Source organism: Rhyacophila brunnea, unplaced genomic scaffold (assembly GCF_057557595.1).
Source record: "Rhyacophila brunnea isolate RB1 unplaced genomic scaffold, BYU_Rbru_1.0 scaffold_17, whole genome shotgun sequence".
Classification (NCBI taxonomy): Eukaryota; Metazoa; Arthropoda; class Insecta; order Trichoptera; family Rhyacophilidae; genus Rhyacophila; species Rhyacophila brunnea.
This window is the reverse complement of record NW_028232827.1, coordinates 37304055-37328364: the sequence shown is the minus strand read 5'-3', so window position 1 is coordinate 37328364 and position 24310 is coordinate 37304055. Positions and strand designations below refer to the sequence as shown.

The following is a 24310-nucleotide window of genomic DNA, read 5'->3' as shown; positions in this document are numbered from 1 at the left end:
TCGAGATCCGGGATTTCCCAAAATATTAAAAATTTCAATTCTCGAGATTCGGGATGGAAAATCTCGAAAATTTCTCGAGAATTCCCGAAACCTAACTCTACTTGCGGGCATACATTTGCTGGTGTAACCATCGCATGCCCATATGCCCATAACAGTAACGAATTATATTTATATTTTCTGTGTTTAACATAAAACCGCAATTGTGTTAACTTGACACAATTATGACGAAGCCCTGCGGCTTAAATGAGATACTTTTAAAAACACTTCTAGGACAATAAAATGATTGACAAGTAGGAAAAAGTGTGTAAGTAGGCAAGTAAAAAATACGTAGATCAGATTTTTATATGATAATATCAATTTACAGTCTGTAAAAAAAAATGTTTACGATAGGTGATATCTGCGACAAGGTTATTTTAAAGCGAAATATATGATATTTGATATAATATATAATAAAATTGTATTCTTAATAAGTATATAAAAAAATATTGTATTATACTCGCACAAGTTGAATGTGAGACGATATTTTGTTACGGGTGTTAAAATATTTTAGCATTTTGAGTGAGGAATGACAGCTTCCTAAGAGTCCTAGGAGGCTTTATCAGTTTTTGGTAATTTTCTTGCTTTCGTATGGCAGTTTAGTATCGAAAACGTAAACCTGTAGGATAAAACTTATTATTATGATATTGTTATACATCACCAGAGCATTGTAAAGAATATAATTTTGTTCGACAGCGTATGTTGAGTGATTCACGAAATATTAAAATGTTTTAGGTGGTCACCAATTTGGCAGTTTTAAAGATTTTTCAATAATCATTTTTTAACGTTTAGAAGTCTTCTTTAATTTTTAAACGTTATTTTATCATTCACCGCCCTAATTAAAGTACGCGCGGAGCACTTCTTCCTTCTCCAGTAGGGAATCCAATCCCGAGCCAAAATCTTGATCCCGGGATTTCGGGATGACAATTTGACGATGCCGGGATTGGCATTTTTTTCTATAGTTAATATTCAATTTTACCACGTTTTTATTAGCTCGTATTCTTATTTGTCCGGTACAGATTTTTTCTTGTGTGTCCAGTACATTTTTTTTCTTGTTTGTCTAAGATTTGTATTGGAAGATTGAAGATTTTTAACTAACTTCCCGACTAGCTAAACATTTGAAACTTTTAGAATATATCAGAACAGGACGACAATACATTCTTTTAATACTTTTAGCCATTTTTAAGCAGAATTGAATTCATTTTCGGTTAATTCGGTTTTGTATGGAAAGTTATTATTGTTGATTGTTAAGGAGGTTCTAGCAACTAAATTATTAATATATACGTGCATTACTATGGAAATCAATATGAATTGTTAAAATTACATTTCAGTATTCTCTATTTATTCAGTATTTTTATCAAGTACAATAAAAAGTTTTTATTAATACATAGACTTGTCAAGTTTATATGATTCAACAGAAAATTTAAAAACGTGATATATAAAAAGTTATTTTTATCTTATAATTATTTATAAATATAGATAACGTTGCATAAAGTCAGTCAAAAATGTCTAGTAAGCATAATTTATACTATTTAAGACATTTATTGTTAATATTATGTTCGTTCAATCTTGGACATACATAAGTTTAATGAAGTAAATAATATTGTAATAAAAAATAATAATGTGAAAGTAAAACAGTTTTATTTGTTCATATTAAAACAAAAAATAACATACTGTGTTGACAATAAAAACAATACATATAATAAAAAACGAAAATTTAAATGTTAAACAATTAAAACATAGTGTTGCTGAACAGGCATATTTCAAGGGGACCACCATATTGTGACTAAACCTGTAGACCATTTTTACATAGATATTAGTGGGAAATTTTTATGAACCCCTACCTACGGTCGGTGATAATACTACAATCAAAACATCTCGTGTGTGTATCTTCATTGACAAATACTATTTTGCATGCTTATCACTCATATAATATTATGCCTGCAACATCAATTGATTATGATTGATAAAAAATCAATCCCGAAAGTTTCGGGATTATGTTTACTGATCCCGGGATTCATATGTATCGAAAATTGTCAGGGATCCCGGATCGGATTCCCTATTCTCAAGTGTGAAATAAAAATAAAATAGCAGAATAATAAGATTGAAGATCTCCGAGATCTCAAAGTAATAGCCGAAAATGAGATGAAAGTTTTCACCACGGAAACGTTTCATTTTTACGCCAAACTGTAGGTTATAACTTTATCTATGCGGAAAGAAGTTTTAAGTTATAATGAGGTTTTGCGAAAGCTTGTTACTTTTTCGTGAAACATTTTTGAGTTTGCGACCGACTGAAAAATTATTATTCCATATCAAATTGTTACTATTGACAGTTTTATTCAATCAATTTTTGTTTTTCTTGATATGAGTTGTGGAAAAGTGAATAATTTAGATAAATTACGATATTATAACCAAATAACATTGCTGGATCAATAGATAGAAGAATTTGAAATATTTGCCACGATTGTTTTCTTTTTCTAAATAATGTTAGTTAATTCATCACGACAATTCTATAAGTATATTTAAGGGATTTTGTTTTAAAATTATTTAACTTTTGTTGGTTGCAGTCAATATATTTGCGTTTTGGCAGCATAAAACTTATAGGTACACTAAATTTAATAAGTACCTTTACAATATAGTAGTAAGTATTGAAAACATAACATTAAATTCATTGTTGAAAAACATATACGTGTAGGTATGCTTTATACTGAAAGTACCGGTATTTTAGATTTTTGAAATCGGTATTTCGGTATCGATAAATAATTGAATACAGGTATTGCAATCCCTACTACTAACTTCCTGGTTGTATACATGCATGAATCTAAATGCGCGTCTGAAAGTTTTAGCAATTTACAATTTGTTATTTGCAAAAAAAGTATATTAGGCAACCGAATCACTCAACTTTGCTTGGTAATAAATACATTGTTTTATTGACTACGGAAAACTTTTAAAAAGAAAACGTGTTTTACTTCTGTCATTCAGTCTAGTAATGAAAAGAGCTTTTTAAAGCTATCAACTGTCGTAAATGTCGAGTTTTCGTTTGTGCCTAATCAATTCTGGCTATTTCTGAAATTCGAAACGTCAATCGAACAGAAAATCTTACGTATTTTTTTGAAGTGACAAAAAGCTCGCCAAATATTTACGTTGACTTGGAATAGATACTGAAAACAAGGATTAAGTAAAATGGGGTAAGGTGCGGCCTTTGTCCACATTGGTTGTTGAGTTTTTTCCTGATTTAAAAGTAAAGTACGACATTATTTTACCCCCAGGGGAGTCGTCAAAGGATAGATATTATTAGATTAGAACAGGCGGCACAAACTGGACTTCAAAACTGATAAATGTAATCTTCTTTTATATGTTGTCGTCTTAGAGCTTTAGGAGTATTGATTTTGTTCACTGTTCTATGCATGGCAGGGAGAGAAAATCTACAAAGGTTTATGGCATTATGTTTAGTAGAAATTCTGTTACCATTTGTAACAAGGAGCTATAATGATGGATTGAAACTTTCAGAAATATCGGATGTTATAACTGACAAAGTTTAGTTTTAAATTTTAAGAAACAAAAATCGATTACCAAGGTAGCTTGATTTGGAAGAACGCTGATGAGTAGGTATTAAAATTGACCAATAGTTAAAATTTGTCGCAATTAGTATGTCACGCCGTAGCATATTGGTTAAATGCGACGGATGGGGCGTAAACCCGGGAGATACGGGGTTCGATTCCCCGTCGGGGTGACTTACTTTTTTCAAAAAAAAAAAATTTTCTATTGGTTATAATACACTCTCTCAGAAAGTGTTTTTCAAAATTATATATGTTCAATAATCAGAATGATATATTCTTAAAACTTGTGAATTGTTCGTTGAATAAAAGAAATAATTAATTTAAATATTTACGTTGAATCTTAACAGCCTACCTCCACTCTTCGCCACTGACTATATATTAATTCCCTATGTACTTAGATAATTATCTGTGTAAGCTATAATTTTAATAAACTTGTAAGTATGTAAACGTATTAAAAAAAATTGATGGGATATCGCAACGGATCGCTTTTTGATGTTGTATTTAGTCTTTGGGTTGGCACCATTTGTTTTTCCTCCTTCTTTTCTCGACGTATGGGGCTCTTTAGGGAGGTTATTCTTAACAGATGATGTTGTGAGATATACTGTGAATGCGAACATCACTCAAAGTGTATTGTTTTCCTAACTCTTCTTATTTAACTGAAATCTTACGGGGTCTACGAGGCAGATCTTGTATACAGGCTATTCTATATCTGAGGTTCGATATTGTTAATACAATAAAGCTCAATTTTATATATACATTATCAATCATAATTTTGAGAATAAATTTCACCCTGTAAGGGACGAGGTACGAATTCCGTCATTTCTTACTCCTAGAGCACAGCGGTACCTGAGTCATGATTTCTCGAAATATGGGACCAGGTAAAATATATTTTATTCACCAATAGCTCATTTTTTAGATTTTAAAAAATAACTGCGTTGCGGCTAACTCCTTATTATAAGAACCTAGTCTCAGCCTAGTACTAAACAGCCTAAAACTTAATGTATGACAATTAAAAACAACGAAATAATTAATTGTCCCAAGTGTCGAACCTGGGACCCACAGCGCTCCCAGGTTCGAATCCTTGGTCTGGCAAATACACATATTGTTTTTTTTTTCAATTTGTGTATGAACCAGATTATGGACCTAATAGGTTGAGCAAGTGGCTGACATCCTTTTCTCGTAAAAACAAAAATCTGTTAATACAAACCTCCACTCCGTGGAGGCCCATATGATCTTATTAGGATCGGACATGGTCGGAAAATGTTAAAAAACTAAAAATAAACTTGAAGATATCCAAAAAAATACTTACTATTGATGTGAGTCGAGAATATTTTCCGATTAGTCTTTGAGATTTTTTTTTTATAATTATAAAACATCTAGATGGTAATTTCTGTCTACTTATAAATAGGTAAGTATTAATTTTTATTCTGACAATATTTTCTCATTATATGAAATTGTTCCGTTGATTAGACAGACGTGTATTAATTCGTGACTATAAATACTACACTAACATGATGAAGAAAACAAAAACCATGAGTAATGTTTGGGATTATTGCATCGTCAAAACGGTAAAAGATAAAGAATTGTGAAAATGCAAATACAGTACGTATTTAAACGGAAAATACGAAAAATTAAGAAAATACGAAGAAACTGATCGAAGTTAATGATTTATATTAAGAAATAATGTTGTCAAAATGTGATGCATACTGAAGGTTTGTTTCGTTTAATGAATATTTTAAGTAAATATCAGAAAAATACATAGTTATTAGAATTTTATTAATTTTAGATATCTTATATTATTTTTACAAAGAAGAAAGGCCAATTTTTATGAATTGGTATAAAACCTACTTAGATATTCTCAAATTGAAAATTTTCGGTAAATTTCGGTTTAGAGAATATTCACTTAAAGATTTTTCTCGAGAATTTTACGACACTAACTTTTAACTGATCTATTCAATTAGGTACGCTTGTTTAAAGTTATATTACAACTTTACGTTTGATAATATCATGAATAAGTTTGCCAATAAAAGTGTTTTAAGACAACACTTAAGAGTGTAATAAAAGTTTTATACATCTAAAGAATAATTCGTATTAATGCAGGTAGATCTAAGATAGCCTATACCAGGGCTCGCGAACTTTTTTACGTACGTGTGCCAAAAATTCCGAAATATTATTTTTCGGCTGTCTTACGTGCCGAGTAGTTTTTCATGGGTAAAAAATAGTTTCTATGAATGAAAATGATAATGTTATAGATACCACTCAAAGAGCATAGCACATAATATATAGCTTTATCACTTTTTTCAATTACGCCATACATTTCGGTCCACCAATTTTGAAACTGTCTGCCAGAATTACAGCTCAAGCAAGTTTTTGTTTCTTATTTGGTACAGCCATTTTTGGGTATAAATGAATATAATAATCGAGTTCTTAACTATTGCTATATTACTTAGTTTGGTTATTTACGCACAAATTGACACCAGCATTGCTCCGATCAGATAAGGCATTCTTTCACTACAGTGGTCTCAAGCATTGTAAATTGATCACAATCAGAGGTTCGCGGCGCGGTTTTCCCCCGCCGCCTGATGACCTTAGTGCGATACTATTATAATATATGATACGCATAAAGTATAAGGACCGACCGATGCAATTATATATTTACATCAAATGTAATGCTTATTCTTGAAGAGTATTTGCCTGCTATTTTTTATACAATGCTGTCTGTCATTTTTTATTATAGGTATTATTTTCTCTCTTCAAAATAAAACATTCGCGTGCCATGCAAAATCATCGCGTGCTACTAGAGGTTCGCTACCACTGGCCTAAAGATTTCAGTATTCGCAAGTTAAAACTAAAGTGACGATATTTTTAATAAAACGCAATATATATATATATTATTATGTGTCTTGATTCTAAAAAAAATAGCTTAAAACTACTGACAATCACTCGAGTCAACCCTAACATATACATATCTTAAATGGACGTATGACACGTATGTATGTTTTATGCAAAAATATAATGGCTTATCATTTTCCTAGAGGGACAAGACTTTCAAAGCGTACAGTGGCTCATTTATTATTCCAGAATAATAAATAGCTAGGCCAATAAAGGCTCTTTGTTTGAATAATGGCGTGTTTTCAAAAGGTAGTCACCTATTACATAAATCAACAGTGACTGATGTTTAAAGTGTCCTGCATCAAAACATTCATAATGGTCATTTTGACCTGATTCCTGTTGTCACTAAAATATAAGTACGTCATGATACTAAAATTCAATTACAATTTAATAACACTGAATCTTCATGAAGTTTCATCATATAAGTAAAACTAAATATATTGTAAAACTCTTTGGTAAAAAACCAGAGCTGAAAATGAAACTGATACCTCTACCTTGAGAATCTAATAATTATTTTGGAAAAATGGTCGGGAATTAGGTATAACTATGCCTAATATACTTTCCTGTATGTACAAAAGTTTTTTGTTACTAATTTAGTTACTAAATATTACTACACATTGTGATAATATACGCTTCATCTGGTAATAATATATTGTAAAAATAATATGTAGTAGTATTATATGGAGCGAAGCTCGGAGCAGGAGCACGGAGCAGTGGAGCAATGGGGTTTTTATCGGAGCAGGAGCGGAGTCAGGTACCCCACTGCCCGGATATTTTTATTATTATTATTGAAATTTCGTCCTAAAATCCAATGAAAATATTATATTTGACGCTTTGCAATACTAGAATTATTTGGTATACGACAACACTGCCGAATGATAAATAATCTCACATTTTGACAGAAGAGGCAGATAATGAAAGACGATTTGCTGTTGGTTTTGTTTAATAGAATTAATATTGAAATGGATGAATAATAAACCTTATTTCAAACCTACTTATTTATTTATTTTTTTAAATTTGTATAATGTACATATAATACCTAATATATGTATACAAATGTATTATATGTATCTATACCCGGAGCGGAGCAGAATCTGGAACGGAACTGGAGCAAGTATTAGGCCCCGGAGCAGAGCAACTCAAAAAATGGTCCGCTCCAACCTCTGGTACTATAACCTACTGTTTTAGTTTTGAAATTAAAAGGTACAGTTCGGTTATGAGGAATACAGCGGAAAACGCATTTTGAAAATAACCGATATACTGGATTATTTGTTAGTTTGGGTTAATTTAGGTTAGGTTATGTTGGGTTAGATGAAGTTAGGTTAGGTTGGGTTAGGTTAGGTTAGGTTTGGTTAAGTTAACCTAACAAATAATCCAGTACATAGTCTATTTTCAAAATGTGTTTGCCGCGGTATTCGTCATAACCGAACCGTACCGGAAAAAATCCTGAACCGAACCCATTGAATATTTCTAGTGGAACCAAACCATTAGGTAGGGATTCTGATAGCTGGTAGAAACCAATTTACAATGCCACGGAACATTTATTTGTTCAGAGTTGCTGACTCAAAGAATGGATGTCCTGTCTGAGGAGACGAATAATAGATCTCATTATACTTCTGTAAGATCTTTCTTTGTATTTTTTCATGTCACGTTGAGAACTTATTAAAATTATAATTCATAATACCCGCTTCATGTGTATATTTATTGAAATTGAATTTGAAAGAAGGAAAATGCGAGATTCAGTTATTACATTTTTTATATAAATTAATTATACTTCTACTTGAATACTACTCTAATGAAAATAGTAAAATGCACCACCATTTTCACTCCAAGGTGGAGTATATCCAACTTCACACTGAGAAGGTATCTAACTTAGTATTTTTGCAATATTCTATGATAGCCATTTGTATAGAGAGCAAGGTTTGCGAACCTTTTTATGTACGCGTATCAAAAATTTCCCATATATTATTCTTCGACTGTCTGACGTGCCGAGCAGTTTTTCATGGGGAAACAAGTGGTTTTTAAGTACTCTTTTAAAAATTATGATATTCTAGATACCACCCACAGAATATAGCATACATATAACTTTATCACGTTTTTCAAATAATGCCATACATTTTGGTCCACCAATTTTGAAACGGTCTTGCAGAATTACTACGACTAGCTCCACCAAGTTTTTGTTTCTTATTTGGTACAGCAATTTTTGTGGATAGCAATGAAATTAGTTGTTACTGTGTTACTTATTTTCGTTCTTTACGCACAAATTTACACAAGAATTGCTCCGTTCAGATGAGGTATTCTCTTGTTACAGTAGTTGCAAGCATTGTAAATCGATATAAATGAAAAGTTCGCAGCCCGGCTTCCCCGCCGGTCTAGGGACCGACCTATACAATTATATTTTTACATTAAACGTAATGCTAATTTTTGAATGAGTATTTGCCTGCTAATTTTTATACAATGGAATCTGTCATTTTTATTATGGGTATTTTTTTTTTTTTTTGTCTTCAAAATAAAACATTCACGAGCCATGCAAAATCATCTCGCATGCCATAGGTTCGCCACCACTGGTATAGAGAATAGTGAACGGAGGTAAGAGGTAAGACCTGGAAAGTGTACCTTGAACAGTCAAACCTACGGGACATATTGTAATTATGTTACATCTTTAATAATGTACGTATCAAGTATTTTTTATTTCCAATAATATATTATAATTATCATATTTTTATTCATATTAATTCAAATATGTTTATATTAAAAAAAGAAAATTCACTTTCTTTTTTCAATTGTATTTGTACCCAGAGAGTGGACCTAAGTGGCGAAGCACACTGCAAGGGGCCGGGCGATGTGAGCACGGCGGAGGGGACCTAAACGGCAGCTTTTTTACGCTTCTCGCGCCACGTGCGCATCGCACGGCCACTTGCAGTGTAGTGGCCTTAATAGGTTGAGCAAGTGGCTAACATAAATTTTCCGTAAAAACAAAAATCTTTTAATACAATTTCAACTCTGTGGAGACCCATGTGGTCTTCTTAGGATCGAACATGGTTAAAAAAATAATGATGTTAAACAGGTAATTACATATTATTATATTCAAATTTTATTTTTATATTACTTACCTGCATTATTATTATATCATTATCAAACATCCTAGTCCCAAACGAAACATTTAGACACCCAAAAGATAAGACCGCCATCGGACTCCAACATTGTATAAGTAATGTACAGTTTTATTTTTCTGGTGTACCTTCAGTTAATCTATTTTCTCGTTTTGTCATCCATGCATTATACAATATTATTTATGCCGTCATCGGTATGATTTTTTAGATTTTTAAGGCATCAAGTAGGTTTCAATAATCGGTACAGTCAGGCAGATGTCACTGCCTAATTTAAACAAGCAAATATTATTAATATTCGCATCACTAATTGTATTGTAGTTAACGTCTTATAATTAAATAATTTATTTACAAGTCTAAGTAAACGCTAAGCAATTAAATGTTAAAATTTCGTTTTTTTTAGTCTTTGCCATAAGCGCTAAAGAATTTTATTGCTTGATAAGGAGTTTTATCACAGTCATTTTCAATATAAACTTGAATCAATCCTTGTTTATTTCCAGTGTTACATAAAACTCTTAAAGTAGCGATCGATCCGTACACAGATTAAAAAATATTAATTTTAAAAAGCTTATTTTTCATTAATTTCAAGATTGGACGTTGGTAAATGGGTTCCCGTTTTTTATTAATAAAACGAGCTTTTCATGGTTTAATAATAAATTATCGGCGAAAGCTCGCGAAAGCTGGACGCTCATACAAAGGTTGAGGTAGCGAGGGATATCGATTTGATGATATCGCATTCAGCCTATGCAGAGTATTTTTAGAATCACTGAAATGTTTTTTCCGGGCCTCGAAGTTTTGACACCGGCGAGGCACCACTAACTAGATTATTTTGAACAATTTAACAGTCTTATACAGTATTATCTTATTTTAAATTGTCGAAGGTTTTAAAGGTAATAAGCCAAATGCTGTATAATTAGTGTGTTGTAAAACTGATGATATTATTTAGTTATGTACTTTATTGACATGGTTTGATAAACATCAGTTTGTATTTCAGTTATTGTTGGCGACGTGAAGAAATAAATTTCCGGATCAACTTCGCCAACAGGTGGTATTTTGGTCTCGAATGAACAAGGCATTCTCAAATAAAACCAATACAACATTATATAAAACTCTCATGCGTCCATTATTAACACAATATGGATCAGAATGCTGGGCATTCAGCAAAAACGATGAGAGAAATATGGATATCTTTGAGAGGAGAGTTTTGAGAAGAATATTTGGGGCAGTTCATGAAAGTGGCATTTGGGGGTCAAAGTATATTGAAGAGCTGAACACAATGGGGCGAAAAGATCGCGTGGCATATGAAAATGCAGAGACTGCGCAGGATCATCCACGTGAATAGATTGCCAGACGATATACCAGCAGGTCGGGCTATGTACGCAACCCCCGAAGGCAAGAGAACACCTGGATAGCCGAAATTGAGATAACTCGACTGCGCCATAGGAGATTTCAGAATGCTCATTCAAATCAACTGGAGAGTCTCGGCGCTGGATCGTTTAGGATGGAGGAAGATTTTGAAGGAGGACAAGACAGGCCGAGGGTTGTAGGGTCATAAATAATGATAATTTTAGTTATTGTAGACCTAGGTATCATAAAAAATAAACCATTGGGCAGAGACAATAGTACTCCACATATTGTCGGAAACTGATGGTGTATGATGGCAGTGTATTCAGAAAGATCATTTGAGAAAATGTGACGTTGCTGGGTTAATCATTCACTCTCGCTGTATCTAACTGGCATGCCAGGGTAAGTGAGAGAGGATAGTTTAGAGAAAAGCAATGTTGGAGGCGGCCGGGGCTCATATTGGCCTGTAGTACCATTAAGGCTTTATATTGATTGGATCATTTTTCGATCGGATCGCATTTAGCATTTTAAATGTAGAGAATGTGTCATTTGTAAGTGCTTATTGCTTCATATTTTGTTTTATGTTAATAATTTAGAATATTTGATTTTGTCGTAGTAGATTTTTGGGTTTCCACCGTGTGTCCTGCTTCTCTCGACGTTTCGGACTCGTTGCAGAGGCCATTATCAAGAGATGATATGTTTTATGATGAAATGTAGTGTAGGTATATGAATGTAAACGTTGCTCTAAGAATGCCAAAAGGAATCCAATTAGCTAAGAGCAAACGTTGCTCAGAGTAATGTGTCAATCGTTACGACCAGAGATACCGGCTCGAAACGTCGAGGAAAGAAGGAAGAAGGACACACGATGGAAGCCCAAAAATCTACTACGACAAAAATAACCGTGAAAGCCTGAAACATTATATCAAATTTCAATCATTTGGATTTAATCATTATTGACAAAGTTTTATTTGATGGATAAGTCAATACATTGGTATATAGGTTTTGATAAATTCCTGTTTTAAAAAGATCATTCAGTTGAAAATGTCCCTCAGAGGTGGATGAAACTGGTCCAGATTTACTTATTAAAATTGGAATAAGTACTTAAAAAATCCGTTTTATTAAATTAAATTAATAGTAAATCAATTAGTAAACCAGACGATGAACGCTTTTATTTCTTCGATATTTTGGCGCAAATTTTCGTTGTTTTGTTTGTGTTGTGTTGTATTTTAAAATATGTATAAAATACTTTATATTCACATATCAATCATGACGTATTGGTATATTCATTATTATATATTCCACTTACATGAGGGTGAATTTAAGTGGACGTTGTTTTATAAGTTTTTAAGATAGAGTCTATCGATAGTTCACTTTGTGTGCTTCTATCTACTTTTATTTTTGTTGCTTTATTTTAGTTCTTTTCCTATTTCTTGATGTATTATTAAATCACATTTCTCTGTATTTTTATTATAAAAATTGTTAACACTTATTTTATATCATGTCGTGAACGCTTTGAATTTGTAATTTGTTATGTTCATTATATATGTAAAATAAATAAATTTGATTTGATTTGATTATGATAGATGAAAACATGACGTGTTTCGAAAACTTACAAATTTTTGTGTTTCACTTGTATACCCACTTAATAATCATTATAACTTAGAAGCAATTCCAACGAGATTCTTTTAAGCTGAGAAAAATGGTGTTGCCTTGGCTAACTTTTGTAGTGACACTCCGTGGCCATTGAAAACCTGACACAATGATGAAGAAGAAGACTTTAGAAATATAAAATAAAGGTTATATTAGTTTACACTTATTTTTAAACCTACTTTGTTGCTTACTTCAACGAGTTCCTGCATTCAGCTTTGGAGGTCTTCTGAGTCTTGCGAGAAAATTACTATGTCATCGGCAAAGCGCAGATTCTCCATTTATGGGGATCCCTTTGTCATTCCAGTCAAGTTTCCTGAATAAGTCTTCAAGGGTAGCTGTAAATAGTTTAGGTGAGATTGTATCACCTTGTCGGACTCCTTTGCTGATAGGAAATCTGCGCGATGGTTTATGGAGATTGACAGATGCTGTTGCGCTACTGTATATAAAGTGTTCAACCAGCGTGTGCTTCCTGTGATCACATATGCGTGTGAAACATGCACCCTAAGTAAAAGAGAGATCCAGAAACTTAGAGTAGCACAACGTGGTATGGAAAGGTGCATGCTGGGGATAACGCGTAAGGACAAAAAGAGGAATGAGTGGATAAGGAAGCAAACAAGGGTTTGCGATGTAATAGAGTTTATTAAAAGCCTTAAATAAAGATGGGCGGGACACATAGCTCGAAGAAGAGACAATCGTTTGACAAATCTAGTCATCCAGTGGTATCCAAGAAGTACAAAACGTCCACAAGGTAGACCTAGAGGCCGCTGGATCGATGAAATGATAAAGTTCTGCGGAAGTACGTGGCAACGCAATGCACAGGGCCGAGAGAAGTGGAAGCCGCTTGAAGAGGCTTTCATTCAGCAGTGGATAGATTTAGGCTGATGATGATGATGATGGTGATATTAGGTTAGAAATATTTTATTTTCTGTCTTATTCTAAGTGTAAAAGGTAGATTCGATTTTCGGTGACATTTTAAAAGAAAAAATATTAACGAAATACTCTAGCAACAAAAACGAATGCCAAAAGCTGTGTAATTATTTACACTGAGCTTCGTGACGATCTATTCTCTATTGACAAAGTTATTGCTCACGACAGTCGGCGTGTGCGAGTCGTTGAGGGTTGTTCATGAAATTTAGCCGATATTGTGTTGTGAGTGGGTGTATCCAATAGTGACAAGAAATTTTCCGTCAAAAAACGTCGCAAGGGTGGTATCGGGGGGGGGGGGTCAGTAAATCAGACAACCGTAGAAATATTATGTACACTATATCAGTATAATAGTATGATGGATGGGCGACAGGTGTAATGATTTTATTTCCAAACGAATTAGCGCTTATTCAATTGTAAGGTAAGTTCACAATCAGATGTACACACTGCCTGTCCGTGATAATGTTTAATCAATCAACGTTGTCTCGTCATTGCCAGATGTATCGATTAATATTTCAAATTTTATCCGAACCAAGAATCAGTGACGTCCCGTAGGGGTAGGCATATTGAGCGTCGCTTGGGGGCGGCAGTTACTCGAAGGGCGGCAAATCGAGGAGAATCATTTGGTGTATACCTATATAGAAATAGCTACCTAAAAATTAGTACCTAATAACAAAATATCTTTCCATAAAAAAAATCAGCTCACTGGTTAGAAACAAAATGTATTAATTAACATAAAAGGTTTAACAGGATTGAATTTTTTATGTCGGGTTCGCGATGTTTAGTTTACTTCCGTCGCTCTTCGATGTACATGGTGACCAGAAACGACGCGTTCACGGATGATAAAAAATAGTCTATAAAAAATGGGGCGTTACTATGGCGTTGCACATGGGCGGCATTTTGGCTAGGGACGTCACTGCCAAGAATTATTGTTCATTATATTTTGGTTATATTATTATATTAAGAGTCCACATGAGCTATAAAGGTCAAAAATTAAGAATATGTGTAATATGTATTCTTAATCCAACAAAAAAAAAAATAAGTATGAATGAAAAAGTGTGCACAATTTTGTCGTATCGACCAAAGTATACCAAAACTATTATGCTTTGGTTTAAGCAGGGTTTAATTGATTTTTAAAAATTAACCAACACATCTGTAAATAAATTGTAGTCTTCGATAAAAACAAATACGTATGACTAACAAATTTTAATGTTCAGTATTTATGGCGGAACTTAGCCTACCTCTACCCTTAGCTACTGAGGTAATATTGTAACGTTTATAAAATACTGTTTTTTATTATTTTATTAAGATTGGGTACTTACCTAAATGTCCACCATATATCAAAGCACATGACGTTCAACCAAAAGAAACTCAGCATGAAAGAGAAGTAAATGACGAAGGCTGAAACAAAAACAGACAAAATGAGATTAAAAAAGAAAACTTTTTATAAAATAGGTAAGCACTGCCTTAATCTCATCCCAAAAGGGAAATTACCGGAAACAAATATTGTGATTGTAATTCGAGGATAGGTACTTCATTTATTTACGGTCAGATTTGACCAAACACACTTATTACATTACAACGTTTTTCTTAGCTCATCTTCTTATTTGCCCGGTGGTACTTTGTCCAGTACAAATCATGCAATCGATTTTCAACTAACTTCCCGACTAGCTATACATTTTAAACTTTTAGAATATATCAGAACACGATGCCAATGCACTTTTAATACTTTTAGCCATCTTTAAGTAGAATTGAATTCATTTTCAGTTAATTCTGTTTTGTATGAAAAGTTATTTCGATACCATTATTGGTTGCTAGGGGTCTGGGATCCTAGCAAATAAATTATTAATATATACGTGCGTTACTATGGAAATCAATATGACATGTCAAAATGACATTTCAGTATTATTTCTATGAAGTACATTTTTTTTTTGATCGTTTAAGTTAGGCAAGGTGCGGCATAAGCGTTGGACTATCACGCCGTGGGTCTCAGGTTCTAATTTTGGGTCTGGCAAGTACACATATTGTTTTTCAATTTGTGTGTGAGTCAGGGTATGGACCTAATAGGTTGAGCAAGTGGCTGACATCCATTTCTCGTAAAAAACAAAATCTGTTAATACAAACCTTTACTATGTGGAGGCCCATATAATCCTATTAGGATCGGACATGGTCGAAAAAAAAGTTTATATGATTCAACAGAAAATTTAAAAAACGTTGTATATAAAAAGTCCTTTTTTTCTTGTACTTATTTTAATATTAATTTAAACCAACGTCATTAAAAACAATTAGTAAAAATAATAATAAAAATAAAAGATAATATGCATGGCCATGTTGTCATTATGTTTTAATAGTTATGTATATATATTTATTTGTAAAACTTTTCGTGATTTTTTTTTAACTATTTTTTATTCTCTCTTCAAAATAAAACATTCGCGTGCCATGCAAAATCATCTTGGGTGCCATAGGTTCGCCACCACTGGTCTACAGCATACTGTAGTTACCCTAACTACGTTCACATTTACTGTTTGCCGTTGTTTTTATTGTAAGCACCTCATTTCTTATAGACTATAACTTTTAATTAGCCACTAAAAATCTTTTCCTATGTACTTATGTCGAAAAGACAGCAAACGTAACACCATTATCGTTAAAGTCATTTTAATACAATGAGCAGGTAAAAAGTATGACGATCATTGCTGTAGAGCAGTGGTCGGTACCTAATCACAGAATAGGCGAATAAGACAAAAAAGCGGAAGCCAGTCACTATAGACCAAACTGACGCCAGTTATGGTATAACTTACTGAAGATCAAGCCATAAAAATGTACAAAAGTGTCCACAGATATCTCCAATATTGAACGCGCGTTTCGTTTACATAACAAACTTCAGTGTATTAATATTATGTTACGGACGTAACTATTGAAAATATCACATTCTTTGGCACGTGTTTAAGTTTATCCGATATTTCTTCGAACTCGAGAATTGTGCCTTCTTACGGCCACATCTAGGAGGTAACCCATGTTCCTTGTTTTTGTGGCAACCGAGTGTTTAATGACCGTATTGATATAATATGCAGTGCATATTATGTCGCTAGATTTCAAAATCAGCCAAGTCCATAATAGGTGAATAGGAGAATAAGGGAAAACAGCTTTTCGTTTTCTCAAATACACAGTCACAAGGGTGAAAGTTTATATTATTTCGAGTACAGAATATTTAAAATTAATAAATTCCACATTTTGATAATGCAGAAATGTTAGAAAGCAGTAGTTCTTCAGCAATTTACAAACAAGTCAAAAATACCTAAAGGTGGACTTGGCTGATCTTGAAATGTAGCGACACATTTATAATATATGTATAAACAATCGACAAACAATGTTATTTAAGATCCGTGATCGGTTGTCGCGGTCTTGGCTTCATCGCCTGCTACCCGAACGGTTTTGTGGAATAGCACTCGTACTAATCACCTAAGTTCTTAAGCTACAAAATGCGGCATTTACCGTTGATAACGAGTTAGGGAATAATGTCCTCATAATCTGACCGAGGTAAGTAGTTTTTTAATCATTGAAGAATTTCAATGTACATAATATGTCACTCGAACAGTTGACTGAATTTTTAGAATACCCACGTCTTGTCAAGTTTTTTGAGACTGTGAGATTGATGTTGGTGAGTAACCAGTGAAACGCATGTGAACACTTTTAATACCTGTTGATTAGAGTTGATTTGCGTTTGCGTTACAACGCGGGATCCCTGGTGAGAATGACTTATATTGTTAACGGTGCCGAGGCCTGCCACGGACTGGTTGAAGCAGGACAGCTACAAGACTGGTCCCATTTTCCAAGCAGCCAAATATTAATGTTTTTAAACCATTTTAATAATATATCAACGATGTACGAAATCAGTTACAGATGAAAATTTTGGAAATACAACATGTTATTGAAATACTGAAGAATGCATTTTCGTCAGAAAACATGCAACAATTTTATAGATGTCTACCAAAAAAATGAGAGGACAATAAGTTTTGCAAAGAAGATGACATTTATATTTAGAAGCATATACGTTTGCGAACAAGCATTTTCTAGCATGAGTTTAGAAAATAGATAATAAATTTTCTTCTGAACTTACTAATGAACTATTTTCAATTCAAGTTAACACCTCAGATTAGATTATGTTTTTCCCACATTTCGTACTTAAATACGCCTGTATTTTTAAAGATTTAAATAATACAAATTTTTAACAGATTTTTATTAAAATTAAAAAAAATTAGTGTAGCTCATAAGTTTGAAAAGATTACCGATTCCTGATGTACAGTTTAGCTGCAATATACATTAAAAGGTATCTGATTAAAAAAAATGATCCCAGAAGCAATATATACATATATATTGCTTCTGGGAGCAATGGAGCATGACTGCATGGAGTTTAAAAATACATATAAGTAGCATTTGAGAAAAAATGATAACTGCACATCTGTTATTTGACCTGAGTTCTTGGCACTAAAATACATTTTTATGAATACTTAGTTTTTAATCGTAGAATTCCATTTGGTAATAATTTATGAATAATGTTATGAATGGATACAAAGACCCTTTCATTACAGTTCTTCTAAAAATAACCAACTTTTATTTTATTTTTATAAGTATAATCAGGTCCGTCTCAAGGGCACTCAGCCGCCCATATGAGACCCCCAATAATAAAAAACTTTTTTTTTTTTTTTAAATTTCGATGAAGATCTTTGTTTTTTATTGTGGACTTTAAGATACCAAAACATTTTCTAAAAATTAGTAATCTAAAAAATATATATTGTAAAAATATATACTGTAATTATTATTATTGTATAAAAAGAATAATATGATATTTATATAATATACAGGCATGAGGCTCAATGACAGTAGTGAAACAGTAGTGTAATAAGTAATATAAGTGAAACAATCACAAACACCCAAGCTTTAAGAGATCACATAAATATATTGTGACCTCACCGGGAGAGAACCCAGAGCACTCGGATGAAAGGCCAGCGCCTTATGCATTGAACTACGAAGCCCGCTATATAGTAATTATCTATATATATTATTGTAGGCGCAAACATTCTTATATGCCACCTATTAATTTCAAATTTGTAAGAAGTATCGTCGGGACCTCATTGCAGAGGATTGTGACCCACATGATTTGGCCAAATGACAGCCTTCTCCCATTCCTTTCGGTATAGCAGGGCTTTTTACAGTGTCGAAGGGTGGAGGTAGGCTGTTAATATTTGGCATAAATACTGCACAGTAAACTTTGTCAGTAATACATATTTGTTTTCAATGAACTAAGAATACAATTTGCAGATGGTGCTGGTTAGTTTTTAAAATTCAATTAAACTTTGCCTACACCAAACAATAATAGTTAAGGTATGGTATGGGCGATGTTTTCCATTCATACTCATTTGTTTTCGTTAAATTAAGAATACATATTAAAATAATGGGGCTGGTTTGTTTTTTGAAATTAATTAAGTCCCGCTGCACCAAACCATAAAAAAAGATTCTTCTATCTATAAATCGTCTAAAATTCTGTATGGGTTAATGGCATAATTTTAGATATTTTATAGACAAACGAATATTTTTTACTACATTATCTACATTTTTTTTAAATGGAGATGGGCTGGACACAGAGCTCGAAGAAGAGACAATCGTTAGACAAATCTAGTCATCCAGTGGTATCCAAGATGTACAAAACGTCCGCAAGGTAGACCTAGAGGCCGCTGGATCGATGAAATGATAAAGTTCTGCGGAAGTATGTGGCAACGCAATGCACCGGACCGAGAGAGGTGGAAGCAGTTTGAAGAGGCCTTCATCCAGCAGTGGATAGATTCAGGCTGATGATGATGATGATGATTATCTGCTATGACTTATTTATGCCATATATGCCCTATGTCAGGTGTAATTTAATTTTTGAAAACTAACAAACATTATCTATATATTGTAGTCTCAGGCATAAAGCCCACCAAAGCGGCGCTCGGTGCGCTCTCTACGAAGTGGGCCCCCTCCCACCCGCACATTACCCTTCACCCCTGTAATAAGGGGCTCAAGAAGCACAAAATAATTATTATTATCAGCGTCTCTCATAACAAGGCAATAAAAATATTATTAAATTTCTCGGGGCTTGTAATTAATATTCACGATGACATCATTCTACCAGCGAAATATCGGACACGCAATAACTAAACAAAGAGTTCACTGTTATTAAATAATGCCTTCTCGCCCGTCTATCGACGACGCTTCCGAAGCGTGATTTTGCTTGCCGTGTTCAATGAATGGACTACATTGTATTTTCGTTAATTCGTATCGCTGAGAAGCCAAAAAACGATGAATCATGGGGCAGGTGGGCACAATGCGTCGTCAAATCCAGTGTGCGCTGGCGTATTTGATTACGTTGTATTTTCGATGATTCACATTGAATATGCGCGAGCGCCCCGCAAGCCCGATTCTATGTGCACGACGCCTTAGTTCAATGAAAACAAAAACGTTTGACTGATAAAGTTTGGTATGCAATATTTATGTCGGATCTTAGCAGCCTACCACCAGGCTTTTATAAATATGAAACTTGTGGCATTCGTTATTTGGTTCTTTCATCTGGAGTGAGATTTTCTCGCCCCCTCCCACCCAACATCCAGGTTGTCATCAGTCCGAATCGATCCGGACGTATAAAAAGATTGAGAAACACTAAGTAGAGTATCTACTCATAAATCTATGGATCGCGAGTTTAAATCCCTTTAAATTTGGCAAATTATTCGTTGTTATGAAATGTGTATCTATTTATATCCAGAGCCTGGACCCAATAGATTGAGCATATGTCTAATATTCATTTCTCGTAACGAATCTGGGAAACCTCTTTCACGTAGCAGCCAAATTTCTAATGAAAAAAAATACGCCACAGTTTCCAAACCTGTTTTTCAAATATTTTTTTCAGAGCGGACCAGGCAGAACCCTAGTAGTACACTTGCTTAAATATTTTACACTATAGGCACAAAAGAAGGTCACATTCGAACATATTATTATGTACCCACTAGAAGTGAGTTGGAAATACTGACACCAGTTTGTGTTCTCAAATTTAGGATAAAACTACCCATACTCAGTATGTGTGGCCCAATAAACTTATTCCAAAAAAAATTGTGATGATATCATCGCGAGTCGCTGTTCTGTGCACTCGCCAGTTGGTAGACTTTCAACACTATTGACATTAAATGCACGCGAACGAGATACCACTTGAATATAGGTATATTTTAATTTATTAGTCTACTGCGTTCGAATGTATGAATAATAGATCATAAATTTTGTGTCGCAGCACAGTGGTGAGATGACGCACAGGCTTAGGCTTGTTATATTACCGCTCAAAACATGTTTTAAATTTAAAAAAATCACTGTTATTCATTTTTTTTAACAAGATTATTGTAACTAAACAAAAAAAAAACAACTCATAAATTAAAAATGTGTTTAAAATCTTACAATAAATTGGACTTTTCGACAAGCGGAGCTCAGCGTATTTTTAGCGATTATATTGAAGCCGATACACAGTCAGAGTTCCCTGAGTCGATACGTATTTCAAAAACTAATATGGAGTTGGTTTTAGTTTCAGTTGAGTATGAAACTTTTGTCGCATACGCACGCCAAACGCTCTATATAGTATTCTAAATACTAGTAAGTATTTTGGAACAAATTTCTATACTAAGTATTTTTTTATACTGGTAGTACTTAGTCTTCAAAATCGACCAGTTTTCCCATCTCTAGTACCCACTATTCAGGCACTCTAATAAGCCTATTTATTCTCAGTTCAATTCTGCGAGCAGTTATCAATGAAGGATCACTTTTTTCTTCGAGACATTAATCGTAGATGTCATTGGTAAATCCAATAGTATTTTTATTAATCAGAATTTAAATATACGTGACAATGGTATGGCGTGTTTCATTATTAATTATCATATTAAGTACTGATATAATTTAATTACTTAACCTAATTTGCATAATATATTGTAATATTTATCGTTTGTGATACATGTATATTATAATATAATTTATAATATGTCAATTGATAACATTCACAATAGAGATTACGCAGAATCTGCCAGGCAGAATGAATTGATATTCTATTAAAATTCATACCGCATTCTGTCATTAATCATTAATCATTTACCCATATCAAATATCGAAAATTAATAACTTGTCAAGTAATACCAATAACTGTTTAGCTTAGATAATAGTACACACAAACATTTATACAGTATAACTTAAATTGATAAGTTCAGTTATCGTTTAACAAACTACCTAGGTATTCTGCAAGATCATAATATTGTGTAAAGTATTGTGTACAGTAAAACCTCGATATAACATATAATTCGGATAAACCGGAAATCAGCTTCATTACATATTATATTTTTGTAATTTATACAGATTTTTACACATGGTTTTTATAAGGTGACTCAGTAGGCATATTTTTTTTTATATGCATATCGATTTATAACAAGCAACTATTATTTGTTATTATTGTTACTACGAGTTATATTTCGGGAATATCAAACAAAAACGATTTTTTTATCAATAAAAACAGTTTTATTGTTTTTCAAAATATTCTCCACGATAATATATACACTTTTCCATGCGTTTGAACCAATCTGAAAACCATTTTTGCTACTTTGCAGAAGGTAACTCCAAAACATGGTTTTTGAATGCATCAACCGCCTCTTCTGGTGTAGAAAATCGTTGACCACGCAATTTATCTTTGACTGTCGGGAAAAAAGAAACCATTTGGTGCCAAATTGGGGCTGTACGACGGATGACCCATCAATTTGATGTTTTGAGTGCTCAAACAGGCGCTTGTTCGTGCCGATGTGTGAGAACTCACATTATCTTGATGAAGGATGATTTGACGCCGACCGTTGCTTTTCCTTATTTCACCAAAAACTTCTGGCACACAAATGATTGTGTACCATTCAAAATTGACTATTCTACGATTCTCTAAAGGCACAGTTGCGACAAGGATCGATTTTCCGACGAAAAAAACAGGCGACCACTTGCTTCGTAATGCTTCGAGCGAGAACAACTTTTGTTGGTTTAAGCTCATTTTGGAAGTCCCATATGATCGACTGCTATTTACTTTCGGACTCATACGTATAGATCCAAGATTTGTCACCTTTAGCAATCCTATGAACGTTTTTGAAGCACGTCGATCGTATTTTTTTAGCATTTCCTTGCACCAATCGACACCCGCCTTTTTTGTCCGATTGTCAAATTATGCGGGATCAACACAAACATAGCTTCTTCACATCTAAATATTCATGCAAGATCGTAAACACGTGTTACTAATGGCAAGGGATGCCTCAGTCTAACGGTATGTCACATGACGATTTTGCATTATCTGTTCACGCACAGCATCGATGTTTTCTGGAGAAACCACCAATTTTGGACGACCTTCACGCAGCTCGTCTGTGAGCAAATGACGGCCACGATAAAATTCGCTAAACTAACGATATACCGTAGTTTTTGATGGTACTTCATCGCCATATAAAGCACTAAGTTCAGCGATGCACTGTTCCCACGATAATCGACGTCAAAAGTTGTGAAAAATAATCGCACGAAATTTTTCACGAGTTAAGTCCATTTTGTGCCCGAGATAAATTTTTCAAATGAATTTAAAAAAAACAAAAAGCTTCCGTTTGTTTAAACGTTCTGAGAACTTATGCCATTAAAAATGTCAAACTTCAAAATACAGAAGTCAAATTGCACCTAGCATCACCAGTGTTGCCAATTCCCGAAATATAAACGGCTACCTATGTATAAGCTCATACAAATATAATTTGCTTATTTATTACGTTGAAGAATGACAAGGGAGAGTGTGGTTTGAGAGTTTTAATAATGTATAATAGATCACAACCTAGTTGGACATGCGTACAGTCTAACTAATATATTAGTCACAAAGTGCTTTCAAATGTTTCAAATGCTTTATTTAAGTGCATTCATATGCCGGTTTTATTCAAACCCTGCCAACAGCAGATGGAAGCTTCCTGGAAGATTATCGGATAAAGTCGTGTATAAATTTTCACTTTTCAGTATAATAAAATACGCCAAGATTTTGGCAATTAGCATACCGGAGACGCATTAATTTATCAGCATTAATCTTCCTGGGATAGGATTATAGAATTGAATTCCGCTAATCCCTTTGTCTTAAAGCCCTGTGCTGTTTTATTAGCCCGTAAATAATGACACCCCGTTAACTTGGTCCGGGAAAAGTTAGCTGTGCGATACTACCATAGCCTCTTGAATAATAAATTTATTCGTGAACTTTCGTCCAAACGTTTTCTGTCTGCCTGATAACTTTTACTTTTTACGACTAGGATAACAGCTGGGAAAGAGGTTAAAAGTAACAAGTCGAATTAACCTGTTTCATCCCTCTGAAAAAAGCAGGTATGCCAACATATTATTTGTATTTTACTTTTTATTTTATTTAGATTATTCTTGTTGTTATAATTGAATCACGAAGTTTGTAATTAAGCACTACAAAAACACTTTCCAATATTATTATATACTTAGTATATATATTATACCTACATATTATTATATACTTAGTATATATATATATATTATACCTACATATTATATATATTATGGTTTTTTTTCAAATAGAAAAATTATTAAAGTTTATCTACGGTCGAATAGGTAGCATACATGAATAATATACCCGCCAAAATTCAATTAGATGCAAAATCCTAAGTAGATAATAAATTATGTAGCAAATTATAGTTATGTATACCTATACATGTATTTTTTTCA

The 24310-nt window shown here is 33.4% G+C and overlaps 1 protein-coding gene across 1 annotated transcript in view; it reads right to left on the bottom strand.

Annotated features, from left to right (window-relative positions):
* The window catches only part of LOC147074021 (G protein-coupled receptor Mth2-like), a 209399-nt gene that overhangs the window by 147806 nt on the left and 37283 nt on the right, over positions 1-24310 (bottom strand). Inside the window, exon 5 of the mRNA XM_085944330.1 lies at positions 14839-14917. Coding sequence (XP_085800456.1) covers positions 14839-14917 — 79 coding nt within the window. The remainder of the gene's footprint in view (positions 1-14838; positions 14918-24310) is intronic.